The sequence below is a fragment of the Nematostella vectensis genome, chromosome 11, assembly GCF_932526225.1.
Source record: "Nematostella vectensis chromosome 11, jaNemVect1.1, whole genome shotgun sequence".
Lineage (NCBI taxonomy): Eukaryota > Metazoa > Cnidaria > Anthozoa > Actiniaria > Edwardsiidae > Nematostella > Nematostella vectensis.
The window spans coordinates 3,214,972-3,241,812 of NC_064044.1; the positions used below are offsets into that span (position 1 = coordinate 3,214,972).

General features: G+C 43.1%; 1 protein-coding gene and 1 long non-coding RNA gene across 3 annotated transcripts; one reads left to right on the forward strand and one right to left on the reverse strand.

The window, feature by feature from the left end:
- The first annotated feature begins 4,977 nt into the window (after nt 1–4,977).
- LOC116616834 lies at nt 4,978–15,906 on the forward strand. Of its 2 annotated transcripts, XM_032378911.2 has the most exons (3): nt 5,000–5,133; nt 5,889–5,990; nt 6,724–15,906. In XM_032378911.2, exon 3 carries the CDS (start codon nt 7,454–7,456, stop codon nt 8,486–8,488), a length of 1,035 nt encoding a protein of 344 aa, XP_032234802.1. In that variant the 5' UTR covers nt 5,000–5,133; nt 5,889–5,990; nt 6,724–7,453; the 3' UTR covers nt 8,489–15,906. The 2 variants fall into 2 exon arrangements, with proteins under 2 accessions (XP_032234801.1, XP_032234802.1); XM_032378910.2 differs by lacking the exon at nt 5,889–5,990 and having other exon boundaries at nt 4,978–5,133.
- On the reverse strand, nt 13,092–25,384 carry LOC125573539. The gene is made up of 2 exons (XR_007314099.1): nt 25,328–25,384; nt 13,092–13,273 (listed from the first exon to the last, which is right to left on the reverse strand). It is a non-coding gene; the product is annotated as an uncharacterized LOC125573539 (long non-coding RNA).
- Between the last annotated feature and the right edge of the window lie 1,457 nt (nt 25,385–26,841).

Sequence of the window (26,841 nt, forward strand, 5' to 3'; positions counted from 1 at the left end):
GAATTAATTTTCTCTTGATTTCGCATAAAACGTCAGCTTATCCAGGGCATGCTAATCCGGGTTTCTGAAGTCGGTAAGAGTTGTGACGTCACAGGTAACTATGTCCCAGAACCCAAGCTTACGATTCCCCTGGTAAGAACATTTGGTACTACGTACGCATCAACTTATGGTTTACGAGGGTTCGAGTCCAATATATACATGTAATGACGTTTTGTCATCCTTTTTTTATTGTTTTTGAAGAGTTGCCGAAATAGTTAAGATGCAAAAGAAGAGCTAACTAAACTAACTGAAGCGTGGGAACTTCCGGTATCACATCAGCGTACGAGGGCGGGTCCGCATCTGTGTGCAAAGGCGGGTCGTCAATATTAGCCTGTAGTGTCGTCTCTGGCTGTGCCATTGCAAGTGCTTCGCAGTATGACGGTGGGGGACCTAACAAGACTGCCGTTGAGTCCTCAGAAATGGTAGTGCCACGGAGGAAAAAAACGCAGTAGAGAATGTTATCTTATAACCTTATATTGTATTTTAGTAAGTCGCCGACCTTCCTGTAGTTAATGGACAGCCAAAAGCATGATTTGTTTAGTTAAACGATTTATCTTGACAGAGTAACTTTAACCGTTCGGCTAAGGTTCCTCTGAAACGGTATAGTAGAGATGGTAAAACTGGAAAATGAACCCTTGAAACAGTGGAAAAGTGGGAGTGGCGCGTCCCTTTTTAAGTGATACTTGAGAATCGGGATTTGGCCACCAATTATCGTTTCATACTTCTTAACGAAGAAAGGAAAGTTAGGTCTGAGTTCGCACAGGGTTTACCCTAAGTAGGCTTCAGACCTAGCCGTCGGTAGAATTAGGTTTTAGTACATTTTAAGACTTTGACTGCAAAAATGCTCGGAATGCTGTCAATCATATTAATCATGTGTGTCACTTGTCATGCGCACTAGCAGTGTAACAAGCTAGTGTGTGACATCGGTAGTCTTAGCAACATTGTAAACACTACGTAAGTCACGGTAGCCCAAGGGTAACAAACCGACACACCCATGGGGGGTAGTTCGTTTCTCGGACGCCCATTGGCTAAGCCCTTATCGGAACATGTCCAAAAAGCTTCCCATGGCTGTCAGTGTCGTACTACCTAAATGATGCCGCCATAGGAGTATATAAAAGGGGTGCGTACTGAAGCCCCATTACACATGTGAGCAGAGCTTGTAACGAACGACATTAAATCCTGGTACCGTCCCCACTGCAGTCTGAAGTCGTTTCGTTACAGTAGGCATTTCAGTACTGCTTTGGATAATCCACCCTCGATGGTGCAAGGGTATCTGTGCTTGGAATCCTTGGAGGTGTGTTTATTGGAGGGGCCCATGTTGTGGAATCGTTTTCTTGGGATGTAGTGGCCCTCGTTTCAACGGGTCTGGATGGGGTTAAGCGACTAGCGACAAACGGCTTAAAAAAAACTGACCACCGACAAAACATGAAAAAAACTAGTGACTAGCGCCAAAACAAATATTTGCCGACTACCGACATTTTAATCCGGTACTTTTACTCTTTACTTCCATAGTCAATCTACTTAAATTCGGCCAAAATCTGCTCTATGTATTTCCTGTGGCATCAACTTTTCAGTCAATTATTAATCCATAATTAATTTATTATCAATAAGTTATTAATTACTATTCAATCCTAAATAATGTTTAATCTTGTTAATACATGAAATCTGGTACAAAAGCGACCTACTAGCTTAGATTCACCGACTACCGATAACTCTTAACGACTACCGACAAATTATGGAAATTTTAACTGACTAGCGACATGCAGACCCTTCTTCTGGGAGCTAACCTTTATTGCCAGTATTCATAGAAGGCCTTGCACGTGGTTTTTATTATACAAGTTTGTGCTACTGCTCCTATGATAGATATGACAGATATTGTCGAAATAAAAGCTGTAACGAAAAAAGAGTGTAAATCCCACACATGATGGCCTCATGATGGCCAATGATGGCCTCTCGCGGGTTGTTGTTTTCGAAAATTCGGTCAAATTGAAATTGATTTGTGAGGCTCCGAAATAAGGGCTTTCAAGGGGGGTTTGGGCACAAATATGTGTCGCAAATTATATGATAAGTCGAAAGGCTCTGAATCATTAAACCGTGTAAACGTTAGGGGATTTGGGGGGGGGGGGGGGGGGGTTGAATGTGTCCTGAGTCCAAATTCCCCCTTCCCTCCCTAGGATTTCTGATGAATACTCCCATAAGGACGCGGGCGACATTGTATGCTTACGCCTCTCGTTGCTGCAGCCGAACTGGTAAGACAGAGAAGCGATCCTGCAGAAAAAAATAAAATCGAAAACAAACCCATCATAACATTTTTTTTGTAATAAACGCTAAGCTATTACTATTTACTCATGTATCACAAGCACCCTGATTTTTATGGCATTTTCAAAAAAACATTAACTGTATTTGACGGGAATCTTAGATAAAAATCTTTTTGAAAATGATATTCAAAACAAGTAAAAAGTTAGTAAAAATAAGCGCGCTGGAGGTATAGATTAACACGAAAATAGTATTTTTAAGTTCATGTTTTTATCTACATCATCGTAAGTCCTACCCTGCTAGCAGAAGAGAGCATTCTTCCAGTTTGTTTCTATCAGTTGAATTATCCGTGTCGCTTCTTTTTGCGTTCTCGATAGAAACAAACAGGAAGAAACACCTGTTGGCATAGCGTGCTTAATGTCTGCATTGTTTTTTTGCTGTTATCGACCATTTACATCAAAGGTACACGTCCCCAATTCCTAAATTCCCTGATTCCTAACCCTAATTCCCGTAACTATTTGATAAATTGATAAGTTGAATCGATTGATAGTAATTAGTATAATTTGCTTAATGATATGAATTGATATAAAAATTGATAATAATTGATAATCAAAATTGTGAGTATAATTGATAAAAATTGATGGAAATTGAAAATCAACATTCTAATTGAAAGAAACTGGGGAAAATTTTTTGTTAGTACAAATTGTTATCAATTGCTGATAACCAAATCATTCTCATCAATTTTATTAATTGGCTTTTGATTACCAATTTTTATCAGTCAGTTATGTGGGGCTTATTAGAGGTGAGAATATATGATCAACATTATGTTTTGCTTTTTCCGCTTTAAAGCACTCATGTGCTTCGTTAACGTTATTACAATGCCTCATAATTGTGGAAATTTCTAAAGGACATAGCAACAGAATTCTCGGAAACTGACAACCTGTTTCCAGTGTGCTATCTGTTAGAAATCGCTGCAATGACACTCAGTGCTGCCTATTTTAGGGGTAAGAATTGCTGTTGGCCACACCCAAAGGGTGGCGATCACCCCCGTATGTTTTTATGTGAGTCCCCCTTCCTCAACCCCCAGGAGATAACATCATTTGCGTGATAAAGGAGAATGCTTTGACCGCAATTTGGGAAGAAAATTACATTCATGACAATGGTACTGTTCTTGGTTTCGCATCCTCGGGGACCCGAGGATGTTGGTTTCGATATATTCCGAAGACAAACGGTGGTTAGATGTGGTTACACATTTCAACACAAGACTGTACAGAAAGAAGACGCCGTGACTCCATATAATGGGACTACAGAAGGAAGTGCCGCCCAGGAGTCCAAGGACAAGAAAGGCGCGGCTGACAGTCTTTAAAGAAGGCCTATCACGCCGCCATTTTATGCCCCGCACAATACCGCGTGACTCAGAATCCATTTTCATCCTCTAATTCAAGCAAGTAATTGAGAGACTTTCAAACTAATGTGATTAATAAAGTAGCAGACTTCATAGTTATTTTGAAATATTATTGCAAAGGAACTGCTGTATTTTCAATTGTAAATAATAACAAAGGAGTGGTTGATCGCCATTCTTTTTACAGTTTAAAAACTGTAAGCAGGGGCATTTTCCGATCATTAGCAAAAATTGAACAGACCACCCTGTCGTATTTATTCTTCCGTAACTTTATTTACAAAACGCCGCGTGGGCGATCTTTTGTTCTATGGCGTTGAGCAGAAAAGACAAAAGAAAAAGTTACTCTAAAACAACCCAATTTATTATTCAACTCTTACTGGAAACTCTTTTTTCCTGTTATCTTAAAATCATAGAATTATTCTCAATACAATTTTTTTTCATGATTACTTTTCGGGGAAATGCATTTATTTAGAGTCAAAACATCCTTATATAAAAGCGATGAATGGACAAAAGTAATCTTTAATTAAGTTTATAATTTATCAACTAAATTTTATCAACAGGAGTTTATATTAAAAATATTCTATTGTATTATGAAAAAAATGATATGCTTGCCTTTCGGCATACCACGTTTAATTTTAACTTTTTTTTTGTTTGTTTGTTATTGTATTATCATTCGGCGGATATGACTACGGCAACCATCGAGTCTGAGCATTTGAGCAGGTGAGTTTACAACCGACGCTGGGATATGTTTCTTTAGAAATCTTTAAAATCTTTATATTTAAATTATAAAATTGCATATAGCTTGGCAAACCCCAGGCTTTGGGTTCTTTCTTCATTGAAAATATTCTATTGTTTTATGAAAAAAATGATATGCTTGCCTTTCGGTATACCACGTTTAATTTTAGCTTCACATGTCTGTTTGACGTGTTGAAATCCAATTCGCTGTTTTTTCATGACAAATTTTTCAGACATACTTCACGGTCTACGGATTGGCAACGTTGAAGGCCTGACGTGCTTTCATTGAAAATGTTCTTTTATGAAAAAGATGACATACGGAAGGCCAATGTTGAAATGAATACCGCTTGTGGTACATAACAACGATAAGAATGCGAATGTTTTTTTCTAAAAGAAGTCTTTAAAGGAAGAAAACAGCGCATTCATTTAACTTACACGTCAAAAAGACGACAAAAAGATGTAAAATTAATTAAAAGTGGTATGCCGTAAGACAAGCTTGTCATTTAGCACCTATCAAATCTGCGCATGTGATTGGCTGTTTCTAGGGCGGCCATGAAAACCTGAGCAAACATCAAGCGCGCAAAGAGTGTTCGTAGAGTCATATTCAAATCTACACGGTTAGTCGGCGCAAGGAGGCGACGAAACAAGAGGCTGTTTCGACAGTCTTCCCGATGAGATGGATTTTTGCCAAGATTTTGAAGGTACTATTCTATCAATTGGGGTTTTCACCCAGCCTGCTCTTAAATTCTTTGCTGCTTCATATTTTGTATTTTGCTAATCTGTAAACAGTCCGTCCGTACACGTGTCCTTCTATTCATGATCAAAGCCCAGTATAATTCGCTCCTAATTTCTCATTTGGAGGTTTCTCTATAAAGTCATATCATACCTTTCATATACCATTTCATTAATACTTTTATGTTTTTAAACCTTACACTTACTAACAAGCCATTTCGAGAATAGATCATGATCATATTAGATCAGTCTTTCTAGCCATTTTCATCGGCTAAACCACCGCTTGCAATATTTTTTATTTTCGTTATATTTTAATCATCAAAATAATACGATTCAGTCTTTCAGTTTAACTGTTTTTAACTTTAACTTTAAAAGTGATGTTCTTGTAGGAAAAGTAGAGAACAAAAAAGATCGCCTTTCTCAAGGAGGGGCTAAGGAAATTATGCAAATGGCGCTCAAATTTCCCTTGAAATTTCAAATTACATTGTGCGGCCGCTCTTGTATAAATGAACTCGAATGTTCGGGACGATAGCATCAACGCGGACCAGCCACCCCAAAATAAATGAAGAATGATATACCAAAGCAATACTATATACAAATACGTCGCTCTTCAAATTGATTGAAATGCTTAAGGGGTAGAAAGCTAGAATGGAAGGTTTTATGTCTTAACAAAAGATGAGTGTCTCTACCCGTGAAAGAAACTTTTTTCCTCTCTTGGTCCCAGACTCTGTGACCGTTTGGTGTATGAAAATACTTCTTCACCTGGTCGCACGGAACAGGACTTGAATTATTGACTTCTTTTCTTGTTTGCGGCAGACATTTACAGGTTTGTGTGGATACGATTCTATTCACTATGTGGAAAAAATATTGCCTCAGTTAAACTTCATCGGCAAAAAAACTGCAGGGCGACTTCGACTCGAACGAAGTGCTTCAAACCACAGCTCAGATCCATGTGGGATCTAGAGCTGCGACCGGCTATGCCATGCTGACGAGTCCTAATAAGGACGAAACAGCTGTCCATGTTTGCCGAACTGCACGGGTAATAGACTGTGCTAGCGTCCCGTCTTGGCCCGACTGGTGCCAATGTGTGTATGCTAGTGTGCTTCTAAAGTTCACATTTATGTATACATACTCGCAAGGATAGTTTGGCTATCCAACGGAGTTTTAGACTAGCAAAGGTCGCATGCGTGATCCGCACAATTGGCATCACGCTAGCCCGGTTGCAGCTCTAGATCCCACATGGATCTGAGCTGTGGTTTGAAGCACTTCGTTCGAGTCGAAGTCGCCCTGCAGTTTTTTTGCTGATGAAGTTTAACTGAGGCAAACCGGCTATGCCATGCTGACGAGTCCTAATGAGGACGAAACAGCTGTCCATGGTTGCCGAACTGCACGGGTAATAGACTGTGCTAGCGTCCCGTCTTGGCCCGACTGGTGCCAATGTGTGTATGCTAGTGTGCTTCTAAAGTTCAATTCATAAAGCCCTTTTTACTGAAAGTTCATAGAATTTAACAGATGTGTTGGTCTAAATGTTTTTTTTTTGTTACTTTATGCTCCAATAGTTGGCCGTGAAGAGCAACTAAAACTGGCGATGAAGACGAAGCCCCGATGCAGTCAAGACAAAGGCTCTGATTGTAAGTAAATCATGCACTTTCATTTGTTTTAGGGTTTTGAGCAAATAATATTTCACTTTTTCCATATTTCTATTAGAAAAAGTTCCCAATTAATGTTACTGGATATGTTGATTTTTTTAGCTATGGTAATGTAAGTTACTATGTCATGGTTTCTTTGTTATGTAATTTTCGAGATTTAAACTTCTAGTTATAACAATATTTCTTGCAACTTTTTTGAACAATGTATTATCAATGTGGCATCTCTGGACTTCCATTTTTACATGTATATGAGAGCGTTTTTGGTAAAAAGTGGGATTAACTTTAGAATACTGGGACTTTCTGCCATGTTTTAAAAATGTTTTGGGTTTCACATATTATCCACACTTTTGACATATACAGTACAATCAAATCATCAATTTCAAAAAGGGATGAACAAACCTATTTTAAGCATACTTTAGATACATTATTAGTAAAAAAAAAACAATAATTGAATATATATTGTAAAATGAAATTATTACAGATAGAAAAAATATATAAACCTATTTTACAGTGTTGATAAAGAGACTATTAGTTTATAAAAGCCTTTGACACTGTATCGAGAGAGGCACTCTGGCAGGTCCTGGTCAAATTTGGCTGTCCACCCAAGTTTGTCAATGTTATACGATCCCTCCATAGCGGTATGAAAGCTTCTGTATCCCAAGGCGGAAACGACTCGAAGCAATTCGATGTCTCCAATGGAGTAAAGCAAGGGTGCGTCCTGGCGCCAACGCTCTTTTCTCTATACCTGTCGGCCATGTTGGAGATAGCCTTCAAGGACTGTGTTGATGGGGTGTCAATCCAAACAAGGCATAACGCCGACCTATTCAATGTTGCTCACTTCAAAGCGAAAAGGAAAACATGCCAGGTCATAGTACGAGAAATGCTGTATGCGGACGACAGCGCATTGGTGGCACATGATGTGGAAAGTATGCAGAGATTAGTAGACAGATTCTCCTCAGCTGCAGAACAATTCAGCCTGAAAATCAACATCAAAAAGACAGAGTGCTTATTTCAACCAGTGAAGCGTCAGACATTGACTCAATTCCCTGGCGAAATCCATGTAAGAAATGAGACCCTGGTCCAGACCAAAGACTTTGTGTACTTGGGAAGTACCATCTCTGACAATGCACGAATAGATAATGAGATCACCTTCAGAAAGGGGAAGGCCAGCGCAGCATATGCTAAGCTGAGAGAGCGGCTGTGGGACAACCATCACGTATCGCTCAAGGTTAAAGGCAAGGTCTATCGAGCAGTTGTCTTATCTGCCCTAGTATACGGTGCAGAAACATGGACTGTATATCGCAGCCAGGTGAAAAATTTACATGCATATATGATGCGACACCTGAGAGAAATAATGAAAATTACTTGGATGGATAAAGTCACAAACAAAGAGATATACAAGACGACCGGATTACGGTCAATGGCTGACACACTCATTGAGAAAAATCTCAGATGGACTGGGCATGTTCACCGCATGGACACTGACAGATTGCCTAGGCAGCTGCTCTACTCTCAGCTCACGACAGGGACCAGGAATCAGGGTCGGCCTAGACTCAGGTTCAAAGATGTGGTAAAGAGGAACCTGAAGTGGAGGGATATAAGCTCAAACTCTTGGCAAACCACTGCTCGGGATCGTCCAGCATGGAGAGTTAAGATCAAAGGACCAACACAATAGAACAGTCATCGTCGCCTTGACGGACTGCCAATGATGATGAGTTTATAACAAAAGAACAAATACAAATATTGTTGTTTTCAATTCTTGTTCAAGCTGGTAGTCTTGGCTGCTTCTTCTTGTGTAATATCTACTTATTAGTTTACAATAAAATCATAAGATAAGGAAATACAAAGTTATTATAAATTAGAAAAAATAATACTTATATTTTACAATGACAGAAATATACAAACTTATTATTAATTAAAAAAATGATACTTATATTTTACAATAACAGAAATATACAGACTTATTATTAATTAAAAAATAACACTTATATTTTACAATAACATTTAACAGTAGTAGAAATATACCAACTTATTATTAATTAAAAAATAATAATATGAGAAATATATAAGCCAATTTTACGGTATGAAATTAGATTCAAAGTATACTACTAGCTTGCATAAAAATCACAATTACAAAGAAAAAATATACAAATATTATGCAAAAATTATTTTCAATTCTTGTTCAATCAGCCTTTTCTCTTTGCTTGGGTCTTTAAATGGGCTTTCGTCAGTTGCCTTGTCAACATTGAATAAAACTCTTCAGTATTGCAAATATCTAAACTTACATTTCTGGTAACAACAATTTGTTCTAACCCTTTGATAAGGAGGAGTTGATAATTTTTTCGAGTACTATAACCTAACCCTGTGTGTCTTCCCTTTTAATCTAACAAGGGATTTCTTTTCTCCTTTCTAGATCACATGAGTAGTGTGGGTGTTGATATGTGCGAGTGTTAATGGGTTTGTTTGAGTGTGTAAAAGTGTGTATGAAGGCTATCGGTGCAGAAACAATGTATTGTGGTGCAGAGCCGTTGTCTATGGTGACTTGTGCGGAGGTGTGTGTTCCAACCTATTGCATGGACACGCACCAAGCAGAAGGGAAGTTTGATTTTTGTTTTGTCGTCTTGGGTGACGCATATCATATATTCGCCGTTGAGGTATTCTTGCCAGCGTTAAACATCCCTATGTTTTTTTGGAGGAAGACTTTCGTTTAGACATCTGTGAATTTTAGTGAAATCGTTAACATAAAAAAATGGGGGAAGAGAGGTGGGAATGGGTAATAAAAGTTTGAGTCAGTAATTTCCAATAATTCATAAAATGGTCATGAGTATCCCAACCAAGTAATAACTTTGACCTGAGAATTGTGGAGGTTGCGAAATTCCCGAGGTTATCCTAGGTTGTTGCCCATCTTTTAGTGTTTCCAGCACCATGTTTTGATGTGTTGTCATAGATACTTGGTCTGATTTTTCAATACTTACAAGTGGTTCCACTAACGCTTTGAGAATTTCAGTAATTCGTTTTCCGGCATTTTGGTTGTAGTTTTTGATTTACAATTGAAACAGGTCCTAGTGTCGCCTTCTGTCCCATGACAGTTTGAGGAATTAGATAAATTGAAGCAAAAAATATGGAAAAATTAGCTGTTATAGGGTAGAATAAAATCTGACCGCCCTAAGAGTTTTAAAAGAGGGTTAATGAAGAAATTAGTGTTAGAGGTGTGGAGGGGAATCTAACTCAAATGGGGCCTGCGGAAGGTTAAAAGAAAGTCACCATATAATTACTTACAACGGTTTATTTCTTCGTGGATGTGGCAATGACTCTCTCTCTGCCAAGAGGTTTACCAGCTGGTCTTATTTACAGTATAAGAGCTTCTAATTGTTTATAAATAATTAATTTATATATATCCTTACAACAAAGGACCACTTATGTTAATTCAATAACAACCTTCAGTAGATCAAGAATCAGTGCATAAAGGGACATTATGTCGATGCAAGCATGTAAACTGGGAAAAGAGTCATGATGGTCATGCACAGATTTGTTATGGAAATTCCTGGTTAAGTGCTTCAAGTTTGCACTTAGTAAACAGTTTCGTATTTTATGCTTCTCCACTGCGCATGTCCAGAATACGACAGATGGTCATATCAGCACAGGCAATGGGGACACGTGGGTTGGAGTCCATGAAAACGTTGGACCTTGTAACATTTCTCTAAGCACTTGTGATGGGCTACCTGTTTGCAGCACGACGTAAGCTTAACAAGCCCATGCTCATCCTCTTTGCTGCAAATGAAACATTCCGCACCTGCCACACATCCAGTGCCCATATGGGACACTCATCGAGACAACCCCAAGGGTGGATTTCTTTTGGCATACATCACATTCTACTGTAAAAAAGTAGATGTATAGGGGAACGACGAAGAAAAAAAACGTAGGCCACACTGTCGGTGTCGTGGTACAGGCACCGGGAGCCCAACCGACGCATCACGGCATACAACTTGAGGCGGGCATACGTGGTGGTCAGCGCCGCACGTTGGTGTGGCGTTGGGTGTGACAAACCCCTCGTGCAGCTCATACTGGACTTGGAGGATCTCCTCGTTGGCCACGAACACATCCTTAAACTCGACGGTGTCCCCCATCAGGAGCTCAATGTAGCGCGCAGGCTCATCCACGTACTCGGTTTAGCGATGGTTGGGGCGCTCCCCAAATTTACCCCACATACTGTTGAGGAGCAGCTTTGACACGGCCCTCAACCCGGGGTTGCTCTCGATCTTGGTGGGGTCTAGGCGAATGCCTTGGTGAGTCTCGTACCGGTTCACGTAGTCTTCCTTTTGGGCCTCCGTCGTACACCCGGGGGCCACCCCGAAGCCTCCTGCTTGATCTTGAGGAACGTGCTGACGTAGTCCCGGAACAAAACATCCCACTCCTCCCACTGCCAAACCTCGTAGACGGTCAACACCCGGTACCCCTGGCGCAGCGCTTCGCCCACCTCCGGGTGCCACCAGGTCCCCACCAGGGCACGCACCTCCTCCTTTGTATGGGGACACGCCCCTTGCACTTCGGCTTTGGCGCAAGCCGTGCAGAGGGGGAACACCAGCTTGCCGTGTAGGTGAACAGGTAGCACAGGGAAATACAGGTCCCTGGGAGGGAGAATCTTGAGCTTGAGGAGCCCTTATCTTCCTCTTCTCTGTCCCGTACTAAAGTCAATGGTACCCGCAGCCCTATGGGAAGCCTCAGCCACCATCCATCTCTCGATTCTCCAAGGATCCTCGGGGAGCATGTAGCCTCTGCGGGCCTCTCCGGTCACGGTAGGCATCCACAACAGGGGAACCTCAGGGTCCAGGTAATAGTCGTAGCGGACCTCGGTGGTCACGGTAGGCATCCACACCTAGATATCTCGAAAAGGGTCTCGACAGTTAGGCTCTCTCGCGAGTCGCGCCCTGGAAAAAAATTAGACACGTGCCATCTCCCTAGACATTCTTGGTGCACTCTCTGTTTGCAGCAGTCTGTGAGTTTAACACTCCCATTTCCATCCTCGATGCAAATAAAACACTCCATGTTCCTCTCTCACTAAAATAGTCACAAAAACGCCGTCTTGGATCTTTCCACGGTGAAAAAACGACTGAACTCGTCACTTGTCTTTTTTTCGACGTCCACGAACTAAAAAGACCCCACAGCAAGCAACACGGTCAAGACGAACAATCCCTGTCAAAAACGCTACCACCGCCACCTTCACTGGAGGTATGTTCTCACGAAGCTTTTGAAGAAACGCAGAGTCGTCCCCCTTCCCCGCCTCAGGAATCAAAGGCGCCCCCTCACCCTCCTCCTCCTCCTCACTCTCCACACCCGTCGACCACGGGTACCCGCGCTCCCCCTCTTGATTCGGAGAGCACACGTTCCCCTTGCCGAACCGATGGTCCACTACTCCACCAGTAGCGCCTCTTCACGCTCTTGAAAAGTCACGTAGCGAACCTCAATGTCCGCGTCCATCGCCAGCACGAAAAAACGTTTCGGGTCCTTCAGGACCTCGGTCCAAACCATCACACCGTCCACAAACTTAGAAGAACGCTCCACGTTCCCATCCCTCTACACCATCGGCTCGAACTCCGACACATCGCCGCTAGTCGCCATCATGCTCGCAAAACGAAAACAACGCCTGGCGGACCTACTGCGCCTGCGCAACACGCTGGTCAGCGGGTACCCCTTTCTCTTGACAGGTTTTTTGACAGGTTGTCACATTCCACACATTCCTGAGCAGGCTCAAAGGCAAATCTGCATAATTATTCAGGCTTGTTGTGTGTATTGTTACTACTGTCGTCGTCCTCGAGGTCGCTGTCCTCATTTCTATTGGAAAAGAAGAGTTCCCGCAGTCGATAGGAGTGTTCGTTTCAATGTATGGCTGAATAGAAGGGCTGGTTCGAAATGAATGGCATGGGTACTGGGGCGATGAATTGTGGAGCGGAGGAGTTGTCGATAGCGGCTTGCGGCACAGGCAGTTGAGTGCGTCTACAGTATAAACCACGGTTTCTATTGTTAGTCTGGAGGTGTGTGTCCTGGCATGTCACGTGGACGTGCACTGAGCAGCATGGCAATATGATCTTTTGGTGGTGCGCTGATCATGCACTGCCGGTTTAGAAAGTGCTAAACAACGTTTTAAGTATATTAACTATTCAGCATAAGTGGTGTTGTGTATAAAAACTGTTTGGAAGTCTACAACGGACAACGGTTGCGTTTGTTACTCCTGAGGCCTCAACCACTCCATTTTTATTAAAGATAGACGAAAACTCGACTCATTTTTAACGTTTATTATAGTATATAAATATAATATATTTATAGGGGTGCCTATAATGTAAACAAATTAAAGACATCCAACCATTTAAAGGCACCCCAGGTGGCAAGGCTGCGTGCAACGCTCCTGTAGCGTGAAAACATCGTCCTCATCCATACAAATTACACAGGGGACTTCCTGAAACTATAAAAGTAAAAACGTTACTTAATATGAGGCCGATAAATTATGCAGAAAACTATCACACGGAATACCATCATTTACTGAACCGCCCTTAGGCCAGCTCAAGTCCACAATTACCCTACGTTCTTCAGAATCTCGCTTGGGAACCGTGTTCAACGGTGAAGTAACAAATCCACCCCCGAAGGGAGGATCCGTAAACGGCCCAGCGACACGACCAAGCGAGACTTCACGTTGTAAATGCTCTGAAACTTGAGTCGCAAAATTGAGCGCACCCCGGTGAGTGCGAGCATCAAAAATAGGAACAGTATCGCCAGTGAAACCCACCGGCCAACCAAACTCCAGGAAATCACAAATCATTTGGTCGTCATAATCATACAACAAAGTCCTCCAAGTATTGATCTTTAGGGAACTTGGAACGGGCAGGCGAGAAACCACAAAGTTCGGGCGACCAGAACGAAAAACTAACTCATGTGCGTACAAATAAAAATCATTCGCCTGCTGAGAGTCACGAGGAAAGGCCGTGGAAAAACCACGACAGTCTAGAACACCAGCCTCCACCAGCTGAGGAAAACACACATCATGAATATAATCAGCGCCCGTGGAAAAGCCACGACAGTCAGGAACTGCAGCCTTTAGCGGCTGGGAGCAAGCATCAGCATTCAAAGCACAAAACGACATATCCGGAAATGAAGCAACAGTAACGGAAGGAACGCCCCCAATGTCTTGACCAAGGGCGAAGTTTATCAGTTTTTTGATTCCCCTGAAAGCGGACAATCAGATGAATCCTCTCTATGCGATTCCTGTTTTCTCGATTGTACCCAACAAGCCGCACAAATATGTTTTACCCATTTACGTTCGCCTCGGACGTAACCATAATGATCCTTGGTATGAATGCACTTCTCGCGTTGATAATCTCTCTGTTCTTCAGCTTCTCTGATGTTCCTAGAGTCTTGTGAATTGTCGCCGGTTTTGCCCATGGCGAAGAACACTTTCCATTCGAGCTTGTCTTGATTGCTTGCGATATATCCACGCTGTAAATTCGGCAAACCCCATGATCCACGTATCGCCTTTCTATTCTCAGGTTTACGGGGATCTGCGTTCACTACTACAGCGAGATAAAACCATTTGTTTTCAATTCCAACTGGAGAGACCTGTGGATCATTCAAATTGAATTGCACGTATGGGTAGAACTCGTCGTCGCGAATGTGAATCTCGCAGTTTCCTTTTAGAGAGGATAACAACCAGATAAATGCGACGGCGATACACAAAACCAAGAGGGCGCGCTTCACATTGAAAGGGCGACATAAGATATACCACCGTATCATTCTTTCAAATCGAGAAATTCTCTGTAGTCCAGACGCGAGACAAATTTAGTATGATAGAGGCTAATATCCGTATTAGCCACTCCAAAAATATGAGCTTGATATATAAACGTTGAAAAGAACAAAGAATTATAGAGTGAAGCTGTGAACGTGTGCTAGCAATCAAGACTAGAGATAACTGAAATACAATATGCTGGCTTGAGCAATTAATCCCTTTAAGCTAGGTGCCCAAAGGGGGGTAGAAGATGTAATGATTAGTCGGGAGGACTTCTTTTGACCGGAGTCGTACCTTTATTCTGAGTAAGTGGTATAAGAGTAATGAGGAATTACAATGCGGTCCTATTTGTAGTAAAACAAGTAGTAGGTTTGATTGACAAGCACTGACCTTGTGTGCAGAGTGCGGTGATTGGACAGTACTTGACAATGCAAACAGTCGCATCAGATATCATTAACTGTCGGCAAAATTAGCGGTAACAAAGGAAAGCTTTGAAAAGAATTTAAGAATACAAAATGAATGTCCTTTGCCATGAAACTAAGGGAGTTGGTAGGAAAGGTCAAAAGGCAACTTTGGAGAAACAAATATGTAACTTGTAATCGAAAGTTAACGAACGTAAGGGGAAAAGAAGTGGTCGCTCAAGTAGCGTAGGTGTGGTGTTGGGTGACTTGGATTAGCATAAGAAATCAGATTACCAAAAAACAGTAGAGCTAAGCACCTCCTACTTGAGTGTGGGCGATCCTACGTGCTGTGCTAATGATACCGACAATTAACGTACGACATCTAAAGGAACTGTATCAAAAGAAGACTCGTTAACTAACTGATTCAACGGAAAGTAGAAGACAGATGAGTTCCGAAACATGGTGCGATCACACAAAGGTCATTATTTCACTCATCCTTATAATTAAACGAATATCCTCCTATGCTAAAAGCTAATAATGCTTCAAGAATACTTTTAACCTTGATTTATCCTTAGAGTAATTATATCTTGACTTGTATATCTCCTTACTTCCTTTAACTACGATCTAACATAATCTATCATAGCATGGCCTCCCCCTTTGAAGGCAAGCGTCCCCGCTTGAAACTTTGATATATATAATGTAAATGATTCATGCTAAACTAGAGAGGATGTTCGATAAAGGGTAGTTTGAAAATCAATGCTTATATAATTTTTTTTGTTTGTTTTGTTTTTTTGAAAGCCCTGAGTAAATATATCCTAATTTGAATATGATTATAATAAAGCGTGAGTGCTTTTGACTGCTACGGCAAGCTAAATAACTCCAAATTCACCAAAGAGAACTAGAAAATGACTTTCTGTTGAAAAGAAAAAAAAACTAAGAATAAATTTTACAGTGTGATTGAAAACACTTTTTATAACATGAAATATTTACCAAGTTGAAAGGTAAACGAATATTGTCGCTTACGAATCTCGTATCCGAGCAACAGAAAGTAATAAGTAAATAGAAAGTAGTCCTTTTTGGCTTAGTTGAATAGGAGGCCGTAAATAACAGAGCGAGAGAGTGTCCTTTTCCTAGTCGGAATTCATGCGATCTCGCCGCATGAACTCAGTCCATCCAAGTGGAGGTGTACGGGGTCGGGGAAAGTCAATCGGATCCGGTGAGATTGGCCGCGGAGGCCTCACCGGGTCATCCGGAAAGTTCAACCGATCCAACTCTTCGTCGGATGTCGGTCTCGCCTCCGGGAGGAGGGCGATGTCCTCCGGCGACGGGTACAACCCCGGAAATCGTAGCGAGAGCCTTTCGAAGAGGGAAAGAAGCGGATTCGCAGTTCTTATCCGTTCCTCGACCTGGTCATGGCGCTCGCCGAACGCCTCCCATTCCTCGAAGTCCCTTCGACGGCGCATCTCGCAGACTTGGCAGTCTATGGGTAGCCTTGGTGGAGAGACTCGTAATTGGCGGTAGTGGTGGTCGGCGAGGGTTGGTGCTGGACATGACGCCGGAAACCGCACGACCATCGCCGGGGCGGTTTCTTCCCGAACTGCGGCATCATTTACTGCGATGAAGGTAGTCCTACAGTACGGACAGCGCGGCGGCATGGATGGAATCGCTTCAGTGGAGCGGCGGAGCCACGTCGCGTGCAGATGCTTACTGCAACACGGCATTTTGATCGTTTGTTCCGCCGTGCGGGTACAACAAACACAGTTCGTTGCCATCCACCGCCGTCGCCGTTCGAAGTGTCTTTTTGTTGATCGTGGCATTCTGCGGGATATACGTGACGCACGATTAGAGAGCTAATCAAGTGCAAATCTCGCGATAGCAGTGACTATCGGACGTCAACGCAGACCGATACAGAAGTATGAAATATGCAATGAAAATGTGAAATGCGTGGTGTGAAGGGGGGGGAATTTGTGTGTGGCGACGACAGTGATGAAGTTTTCGGATCATCTTGAATGGTGGGTCAGAGGCTGGTTAAGCGTAAGGTGCTCTGAGAGGTTCCGTGGGGTGTACTAGCTCTGTGTCGTCAACGACAGACGGTCGCTCCTCGAGGTCGTGCTCCTCTTCGTCGTCTTCTTCCGACTTGCAGCGTGGTTTCTTGAGTGGCGGTACCAACTCAAAGTGAGGTTCGTGTGGAGGTAAAGAGCGTTTGGGGGGCGTGCGGCGCTGATGCTTGAGGCGCTCGAAAACACCATGATGATAACAAGCGTATGCCACAAGAAGGACGAAGTTCAACAGTGAGACAGCTACTGAAGTGTATAGTAGGATCTCATTGATTGTGTTGACCTCAACCTCACTGATGGCATCGATATCGCCGTGGAGTTTGTCAATCTGTGCCGTGAATTGTCGATCGAGCACTCGGTACGTCTCGTCTAGCCCATGAAGAATGGAGTGGTTCATGACGGTGACCGGCGGAATGATAAGCATACGGAAGTGAAGATCTAATTGTTTATCGTTCATTACCGACTTCCAAGAGGCATATTGGAGATGTGTCTCTCCAAAAATCGGTAATTCGATTTCCATACGCTGTGGGCATTCGCCGATACCGGACGTAGCGCTCTCGAAGGATACGTTGCAGGGTAAATGAAATACCGCCAGAGGTGTCACACGCATGGGACCATTGTTTGTGGTCAACGTCCCGGAGGTTGCAGACAAGAAGTAACGTCCGCCGATGTGGTGAATTTCCTTCAGGCCGTCACAGTTCTTTGATGTTATGTGGTGTCGTGGATAAGCCATGTGAGAGTATGGAGACCAAGGGAACCCCAACCAGTATGGATTTTGAACGACATTAAGAAGGTTAGTGGGGCACAGAACAAACTCATTGTTTGTCATACACTTTGATAGAATGGCATCAGTGACCAGCATTTGATTGTTTTTACATGTGATTAGTAGTAGATTACGCTGAAGAACTGGGCCGGTGAAACAAGTGTTGGATACGTTAAATTTTAAGGGGGTAAGGTACACATGTGTTGTACCGAAGTAACAATTGGTAGTGTGAAAAGCATAGTGGCTTCTAGCTTACTTTGGGATACAGAGAGCTTTTTGCCTTCGTCCGAAAGCGTAAAATCCACCATAGGTTCCATAAGAAGTGGAACGCCTTCATCTAACAATTGTTTTGTAACTATAAGGGAGGGATCCGTTTCCAATCTGTCCGCCACTTGACGATTGATATAGGGCGGAAGTGAATCGTATCCCACAAGTGTTTTACTGGTTATCCTAGAAAATTGTGCGACTGTATCACGAATTTCCGACAAGCGCAGGATTGTGGCAAATGCAGTGTTAATTTCCATGGCGTACTTTGATAAAAACTCCATTTGCGTGTTTTTGTTGCAGTTGTCCTTTTTAGCAAACTCCCGAAAGGTTAGCCGCCATCGGACAAATGTATCCTTGACAATTTTCATGTCCTCGGTCACTCGATTTAACTTCGTAGCCATACTGTCCACCGTTTTTATCAAGTAAACAACCTTGCCGTTTACCGCCCTTGTGGTAGATTGTGAAAGCCTAAGAGCCTTACTTATATCGGTCAGGGTACTCTTTCGATTTTCTATCCGATTACCATCGCATTTGCCACCAAAGGCTTTGTGTAGGGATCGAAAAAGACCAAAGAAACCGGCATGGCAAAGAAAACTCTCGCGCTTGCGTCGTCGTGATACACCATAGTACCTTTTTTCATTAGCACTAAGGCTGTTACAATTCGCTTTCACCCATCGTTTGCATTCAGCGATGTTTTTTAGGAAAACTCTCGGACAAACCATGGAGGAGTCCAATCCAGTATCGTATTTATAAAGGCGTGATAAAAATGAATTGCACTCAATCAAATTGGAGTATCCGGCAGAGCTTAAGAGGCGACATGCTGTTTGCTGGATTGATCGAATGTTTTTAAAGATGCCGTTAAAAAAATCTGTTTGGAAATTATGGCAAGTATTTTCCATGAGGGAAGGTTCGTAAGGGGTAACGTCGTACATTGTGGTGGAGAGATGGATCAGGCGAGTATCGTTATAAAAGACCAAGGGTCTAACATGATGTCCCAGCATTAATGAACTTGGGTAAAATGTTAGTGGTTTGCCAGAGTTATCCAAGGGGCGTTCGTTAGTGTGTACAAGGTTAAAGAGTAGGAGCAGGGTAACCCAGGTTCCCATACTCATGATGGCATTAACTGTTCTGGTCGGTGTCTCTGTGGGAAGAAGAATGAGTTCGATCAAATTCTTCGATGAGACGATGATCAAAAATGTTTTCCTGGGGTTCCCATGTCTTATCCTGTGAATCCGCCCACAGTACTAAATATTCAACCCGACCATTTTTAGCGCGCTTTTTAAGTAGCTTTTCCGCACTGAATACCTCTACATTATCAATAGGGGGTGGATCAGGGGTGTTGCTGGGGCTAGCTATCGGCCCATTAGTGGGGTTTGGGTCGGCTTCGTCAGCGCTACCCTCTGAGGGAATCTCGTCCTCTAATGGAAGGTCATCCGGGTGGAGAGGTAAAGTGTCCTCTGGAATGACTGGGGGTGGAAGGGTGGGTCTATCTGCAGGGTCATAGTAGGGTTTCATTCTGTTAGCGTGTACAGTAACAGATACAGGTCGATTAGTGGTGGTACGTAGACGAAAATGTACATCGCTTAAGCGTTGAGTTATACGATAGGGACCCCACCATTTGTTTTGCAATTTACGAGATAGGCCTTTCTTGGTTTTAGGTGTGTAGACCCAAACACGTTGACCTACTGTAAATGTCGCTGGTTTACTAGTCCTGTCGTATTGTGCTTTCATTTTCTGTTGTGCTTTCTGAATAAGTGAATGCGCGATTCTTTGACTTAGTTCCACGCCTTGCACGATGCGTGCACGATGTTCTGCAATGGAAGTAGAAACTTCTTTGCGCGGTAGCAGACTTACGTCAATTGGTAGTCTAGGGCTTCTACCATATAGTAAATAAAATGGCGAATCCCCCGTGCTGTCTGAAATGGAAGTGCGATGTGCGAACAACACTGAAGGTATGAAAATGTCCCAGTCTTTTTGCTTGACATCTAGGTACATTGACAAAGACTGAATTAGTGAAGAATTGGAGCGTTCCACTAAACCGTCGCATTGTGGGTGATAAGCTGTAGTTTGAACTTTGCGTATACTGAAAATCTTGCAGACTTCCTGAACTAGCTCCGAGAGAAAATTTTTCCCTCTATCGCTCAAAAGCTGATTCGGACAGGAATGTCTAGCAATTATCTCGTCTACAAGAATTCGCGCGACTACTGGGGCAGTGATGTTAGGTACTGCAAAAGCTTCGGGCCACTTCGTGAGATAGTCACTAATTACTAAAATGTACCTGTTGCCATCGTCGCTTACTGGGAACGGTCCCATTGCGTCTATCGCAATGCGGTCGAATGGTCCATCAACAGGGATGGGGATAAGGGGCGCTTTGTGGCGATTCCTAGGCGTCTTGCGCATGTTGCAATCCACGCAGGACTTGATCCAGTGTTCTGTATCTTGGAACATGCCTTTCCAAAAGTAGCGTGCTTTAAGCTTGTCATAGGTTTTGTGCACCCCGAGGTGTCCTCCTGTTACATCGTCATGAATGTTAACCAAAACCTCGTAGCGAAGTGATTCTGGGATAACGAGCTGAGAGTAGCTACCTTTCTGTGTCTTAAGGTTATGCTGGTCAATGTGGTACAGGGCGCCCTCTTCCGACAAGTAGAACGTGTGCGCTGTCAGTAGAATCCTTCGCGCTTGTCTATCGTCTTCTGGTAACACCTCGTTCTCTAGATAATCGATCATAGGAAACAACTGGACGTCGCGTCTTTGCTTGTCCCTAATGTCATCGGTCTGGAGTCCTGGCGTGTCTACCGCTCCGAGCGTGCATGTACCGTATGGTCGTCTTGACAGTGCGTCTGCATTGCCGTTACTCTTGCCCGGTCTGTACTTGATCTCGAAGTCGTACTGTTGAACCAGTAGAGACCAACGTGCTAGTCTTCCGGTGGGATCGTGCTTGATATTCATCAAGTACTTGAGCGCTGCATGATCTGTATAGACCTCGAAACGTTTGTTGTGAAGGTAGCAGCTAAAGTATCGGATACCTGTGACTAATGCTAATGCTTCACGCTCGCTTGCTGAAAAATTGCGTTCGCTTGGTGACAAATCTCTTCCTGCATAACTTATTACTACCTCGCGGCCGTTTTGAATTTGACCTAACGTCAGGCCGATACCTTCAGCACTAGCATCAGTGTAGAGCTGAAAGGTCAGATTGAAATCTGGGTAAGCTAATATGGGCGCGGAAACTAGAGCGCGTTTGAGGAGATCGAAAGCAGCCTGGGCATCTTGTGACCATTTGAAACGAACGTCTTTCCTTGTTAAACGGGTGAGTGGGCGCGCAATCTTAGCAAAATCCTTTACAAAACGTCTGTAATAGTTCGCCAGTCCTAGGAAACTTCTAACATCACGGACGTTCTTGGGTCGAGGGTATTCCTGTACAGCCTTGATCTTTGCTGGATTATGTTTAATTCCCGCAGTCGACACAATGTGGCCCAAATATTCAACTTCGTTTTTCGCAAACGTGCATTTCTTAGGGTTTAGCTTGATATTGGCGTTTCTTAGCCGTTGGAAGACCTCTTCTAAGTCCTTAAGATGTTCTGCAAACGTGGTTGAGAAGACGATAACATCGTCTAGATATACTAGGCAACTTTTCCAATTGAGTCCTCTCAGGACGTGGCTCATAAGGCGTGAGAAGCAAGATGGGGACCCGACGAGACCGAATGGCAGTACATTAAATTCATAAGTACCCTCGTGAGTTATGAACGCTGTCTTCTCGCGGGATTCTGGTGCTACCGCGATTTGCCAATAGCCGTTGCGGAGATCTAAAGTTGTCAGGTGTTTCGCATTCGAAAATGAGTCAAGAACATCGGTGATTAACGGTAAAGGGTAGTTGTCGCGAACCGTTACCGCGTTTAGTTTGCGATAATCCACGCAAAACCGCATAGTATTGTCCTTCTTCAGAGCGAGTACCACCGGTGCTGCCCAAGGTGAGACGCTGGGGCTAATAATACCTTGCTCGAGCATTTGTTCGGTCTGCCTCGGAATTTCTGCGCGATTTGCTGGGGAAGTGCGGTATGGTGGTTGCCGAATAGGCCGGGCATTGCCTGTATTGATTGTGTGTTGCACTATGTCGGTGTAGCCTAGTTGCTCAGGTGTAAATGCAAATGCGTCATGATATTGTATCAGTAGGTCCTGTAGCAGAGCCTTCTGACTGGTTGTGAGATCAGCGGCATTACTTAACTCCTCGAGTTTACGTGCCTCCTCAAGTGGTATGTCTGGAGTAGTTGTAGGCGGGTTAGTGTATGAAGTGGAGTGTGTGGGGAGTGATGCTACCACGTCTGTTACGGGTTCAATCGTTTCTAGATTCGTGTGTTCGCGTATGGTGACTGGTTGCGAGCCTGGATTGAGTAGTTTGATATGTGTAATACCCTTGGTGTTGGCAGTGGACAGCACGTGTGCACCTATGATGTTATATCTGGTTTGCAGACTGTGCGATGGTGTAATAAGCAAGGGTTGTCCTGCTGTGAACTCGCAATGAGCAATGCGAACAGGCATAATGGATTCCGATAATGGCGGAATGGTAAAGGTCTGGCGTGCGTGAACAGTCTGTGGTTCCGTAATTCGTGACTCTAATGAAGGGAATTCATTGAATGGCCATTGAAAAGGTGGTCTTAGTTTCAAGGAATGTGACGCTAAGTCTATTTGCGCGTTGTGCTGCATTAAGAAATCCTTTCCCAAGATAGCATCGTAAGTGAGGTTCTTGATTACCAATAAATCTAGGGTGAATACTGTAAATATGCCTAGTATTGTTAAGCTATGACCGCCTACCGTCTGAAGCGCTGCTGAACTGGGGTCGCGCAGCTGTAAATTGTTTGTTGTGTTTAGCCGTCGCCAGGTAGACGAGCTGATGCAGCTTATCGCGGCGCCAGTATCTACCAAAAGGTCGACGTTGTGACCAGAGATTTGACCGTGAAGCATTAAATTGTCCGTTGTAAGAAATGGAACATTGATCGTAACATCCGTGCCATTATTTTGATTGCTGAAATTTGAATCTGAAGTATAAGTAATCGTATTGATTTCTGGTGAATTTTCATCAGTCTCTTCTGGACTGGGACTCATTGGCTGCTGTAGAATGCTGTTATCCATTCCAAAATCCATATCTAGGATTGATTGATGATTGTCATTAAACGTTTCGTCGCATATACTGTGGCCTTCACCAATACTTGGGGAGTTGTTCCCTCTTCAAAATTAAACATCACCTCTGTGGGTGGAAAACATGCACGAGGCGGTCTTTCTTCGACCTGTATAACCTCATCAGAAAAAAATGTGCGACGTACTGGTCTGAACCGATCATTAGTATCCAAATTTGGATTGCTTTGTGCACTCTCTTGTGAAGAAAAATCGTTATTATTAATTTCAAAACTCTCCACGGTCTGGTCTTTGGTGTTGGGCGAATCATTGTTCGGGAAGACTGATTCGTCCAGCTGAAAATGTTCATTAGTTGGTGTGTAAAAATGTAAGTCGTCCATGTTGGCGTCAAAGGTGGCGTCATTGGCTGGTAGTGTGTGTTGTTGAAGGTTCTCTTCGTTAATTGTACGCGCGCTTTGATTGTCGTTTGTGTAGTTGTGATTGTCATTAAAATCCAGGGCCCCTAGTAGTTCCCGATAACCAGGAGCCGCTATTAGTTTCCCTGGTTGAGACGTCTGGGAGGCCCATTATTTTGCCATTGTGGCCTCTGGAAGAAGGGGCGATAAGTGGGGTTCTGGTTGCGCGGGTTGGGAATACGGGAATCCCGGGCGCGACATGAATAAGCCGTATGGCCTCTAGTGTTACACTGGCTACATATGGGGATCCCTGTATAAGTACGACGATTACGATCGTAATTTTGGTTTGGGGGATTGGATCTGCGGAGCTCTTTGCGCAATTCCTGTTGAATGATTTGTCTAATGTCATCCCTGGTCAGGTTATCGGCTGCAGGCCGATGGGGCGGGCGGCTGGGGTCGGGGGTGGGTTCGTAAGCAGCAATCTTAGAAGGGCTAGATGAGGGGATGGTCTTAGCTAAAGCCCCGGTTACACCGTTGATAACCCGTTTAGTAAGCTCATCCGAAACAGTAGCCAAATCGGTTGGAGGGCCGGACACAGCATCGCGCAAGCGAGCCTGTGTTTCAGCCGTCTCAAAATCCGCCGGGGATTGGAGTACCACGTGGTCCCCACAGGCCGCGCACAAATTGGCAACCACTCGCTTTTTGGCAATTTGAGCCGCTGACATAAACGGCGGATATCCGCGGTGTACTGTGCAAGGGGTTCAAACTTTCCTTGGACCCTTTGGTCTAATTGCTGGCGCAAGAGCCACTGGCTTGCCCCAGAATCAAAGTGATTTTTTAATTGTGTGAGAGCTGCGTCCCAGGTGTTCAACGCTGCCCTAGGGTGGCTGTTGAACCAAACGCTGGCGTTTCCCGTAAGGTAAAGGGGAAGGGCCCGTAACTTTCTGTCATCGTCCCAGCGATAGAATTCAGTCATCCGTTGAAAACGGGTGATGAAATCATTTACATCTTCTATGCCATCCCCGCTAAAGGTAGGGGGCTTCATTCCTGCGCGGAGTCCCAAAAGGTCGCCGCTTTCCTCTACTGTCGTTTCTAGAGCCGCTAAACTATTTTGTTGCTGTAAATGCTTGTATTCTACAGCATTTCTCAGATGGTCAAAAGAGGAAATTAAGCTTCGTAACACTTCTGGTGAGACATCAGGAGCCTGTTAGTGTGGGGTCCTAGGGGTTTCAATAGTCTCAATACGCCTAGGTGTAGATTCGGGCGATTCAGGATTCCTTGCCGCCATGGTTTGCGATCGAGTCTGAATGCTAGAGGGTGGGACCGACGAGCGCGGAGGTTTTTTAACTTTGGCCGACACGGTGACTATGGAATAAGTAGCGTATCGCTACGTATAGGATAAGCAAAACGAAAAAACAAATCGTAATGGACAGTAAGGTCACCAAGCTAATCGCGAGTGACTACAAACATTTGAAACAGATAAGAAAAAGCTACGTAAGTTACTATTGGGGGAAGAACATGACACAATTTCGCACATACGAGAAAATAACATACTTTAGGTATGAATAGCTAGAATCAATTACAACTACATAGTAATAGCAAACAACACAACTGCTAGTCACTGAGATCATTCCCAAAGACATGTGCTGCCTATAAATAGTGCCAATTCAGGATGGGGGAAGGAACAGGGTTAGGCTCCCCACTGGTCCCGTCACCCACTGACTTACTTGCTTTTCTTTTGCAGAATCGAGGGTTCTCCACCAATGTAATGATTAGTCGGGAGGACTTCTTTTGACCGGAGTCGTACCTTTATTCTGAGTCAGTGATATAAGAGTAATGAGGAATTACAATGCGGTCCTATTTGTAGTAAAACAAGTAGTACGTTTGATTGACAAGCACTGACCACGTGTGCAGAGTGCGGTGATTGGACAGTACTTGACAATGCAAACAGTTACATCAGATATCATTAACTGTCGGCAAAATTAGCGGTAACAAAGGAAAGCTTTGAAAAGAATTTAAGGATACAAAATGAATGTCCTTTGCCATGAAACTAAGGGAGTTGGTAGGAAAGGTCAAAAGGTAACTTTGGAGAAACAAATATGTAACTTGTAATCGAAAGTTAACGAACGTAAGGGGAAAAGAAGTGGTCGCTCAAGTAGCGTAGGTGTGGTGTTGGGTGACTTGGATTAGCATAAGAAATCAGATTACCAAAAAACAGTAGAGCTAAGCACCTCCTACTTGAGTGTGGGCGATCCTACGTGCTGTGCTAATGATACCGACAATTAACGTACGACATCTAAAGGAACTGTATCAAAAGAAGACTCGTTAACTAACTGATTCAACGGAAAGTAGAAGACAGATGAGTTCCGAAACATGGTGCGATCCCACAAAGGTCATTATTTCACTCATCCTTATAATTAAACGAATATCCTTCTATGCTAAAAGCTAATAATGCTTCAAGAATACTTTTAACCTTGATTTATCCTTAGAGTAATTATATCTTGACTTGTATATCTCCTTACTTCCTTTAACTACGATCTAACATAATCTATCATAACAAAGAAAATATAATGGCCGGCTCACCTCTGTTGACATGGTGTTTTTTTTTGCTATTTGTTCTGTTTTTGTTTCTTGAAAGCTAGAAGAAAAAAAGGATCCTTACTGGTAAACGTTAACGTGGGCTATTATAAAATTAACATACAGTTAAGTATATGCTATACAACAAAAGTTATAACTTGAGAATTGCATATTCCTTAAAAAAGTTATTTTAATGCTTTGATACTTATATCAACTGATCAATTGATAATCAAACGTTAAAATATTTGCGGGGTTAGGTTAATTGTCGTATAGGGGTGAACTAGCTCAAAGTGCAGTGCGGGAGGGAACACACAGTAGACAAGGACAGCCAAATGGTTGCAACGTAGCTTTAATCTGAACTCAGAGTTCGGCACTGAATCATAATTACAAGCGTTATTTATAGTCGTATCTATTTGTTTAGCTGTCATTACTAAACATGGTTTTTGGGGACAAGGTATTTGGCACAACATAATATTTAGCTTTGTATTTCTTTTTCCTTCCCAAATCAAATGAGTAGTGTTGGTGTGAATATGTGCGAGTGTTAATGGGTGTGATTGAGTGTGTGAAAGTTGGTGTGTGTGAGAGATTGTGAGATGGTTACCTCATTGCTCGCCACATCGTAGTGTCGTAACCGGGGTTTTTTTACGACAACGTAGAACGTAGA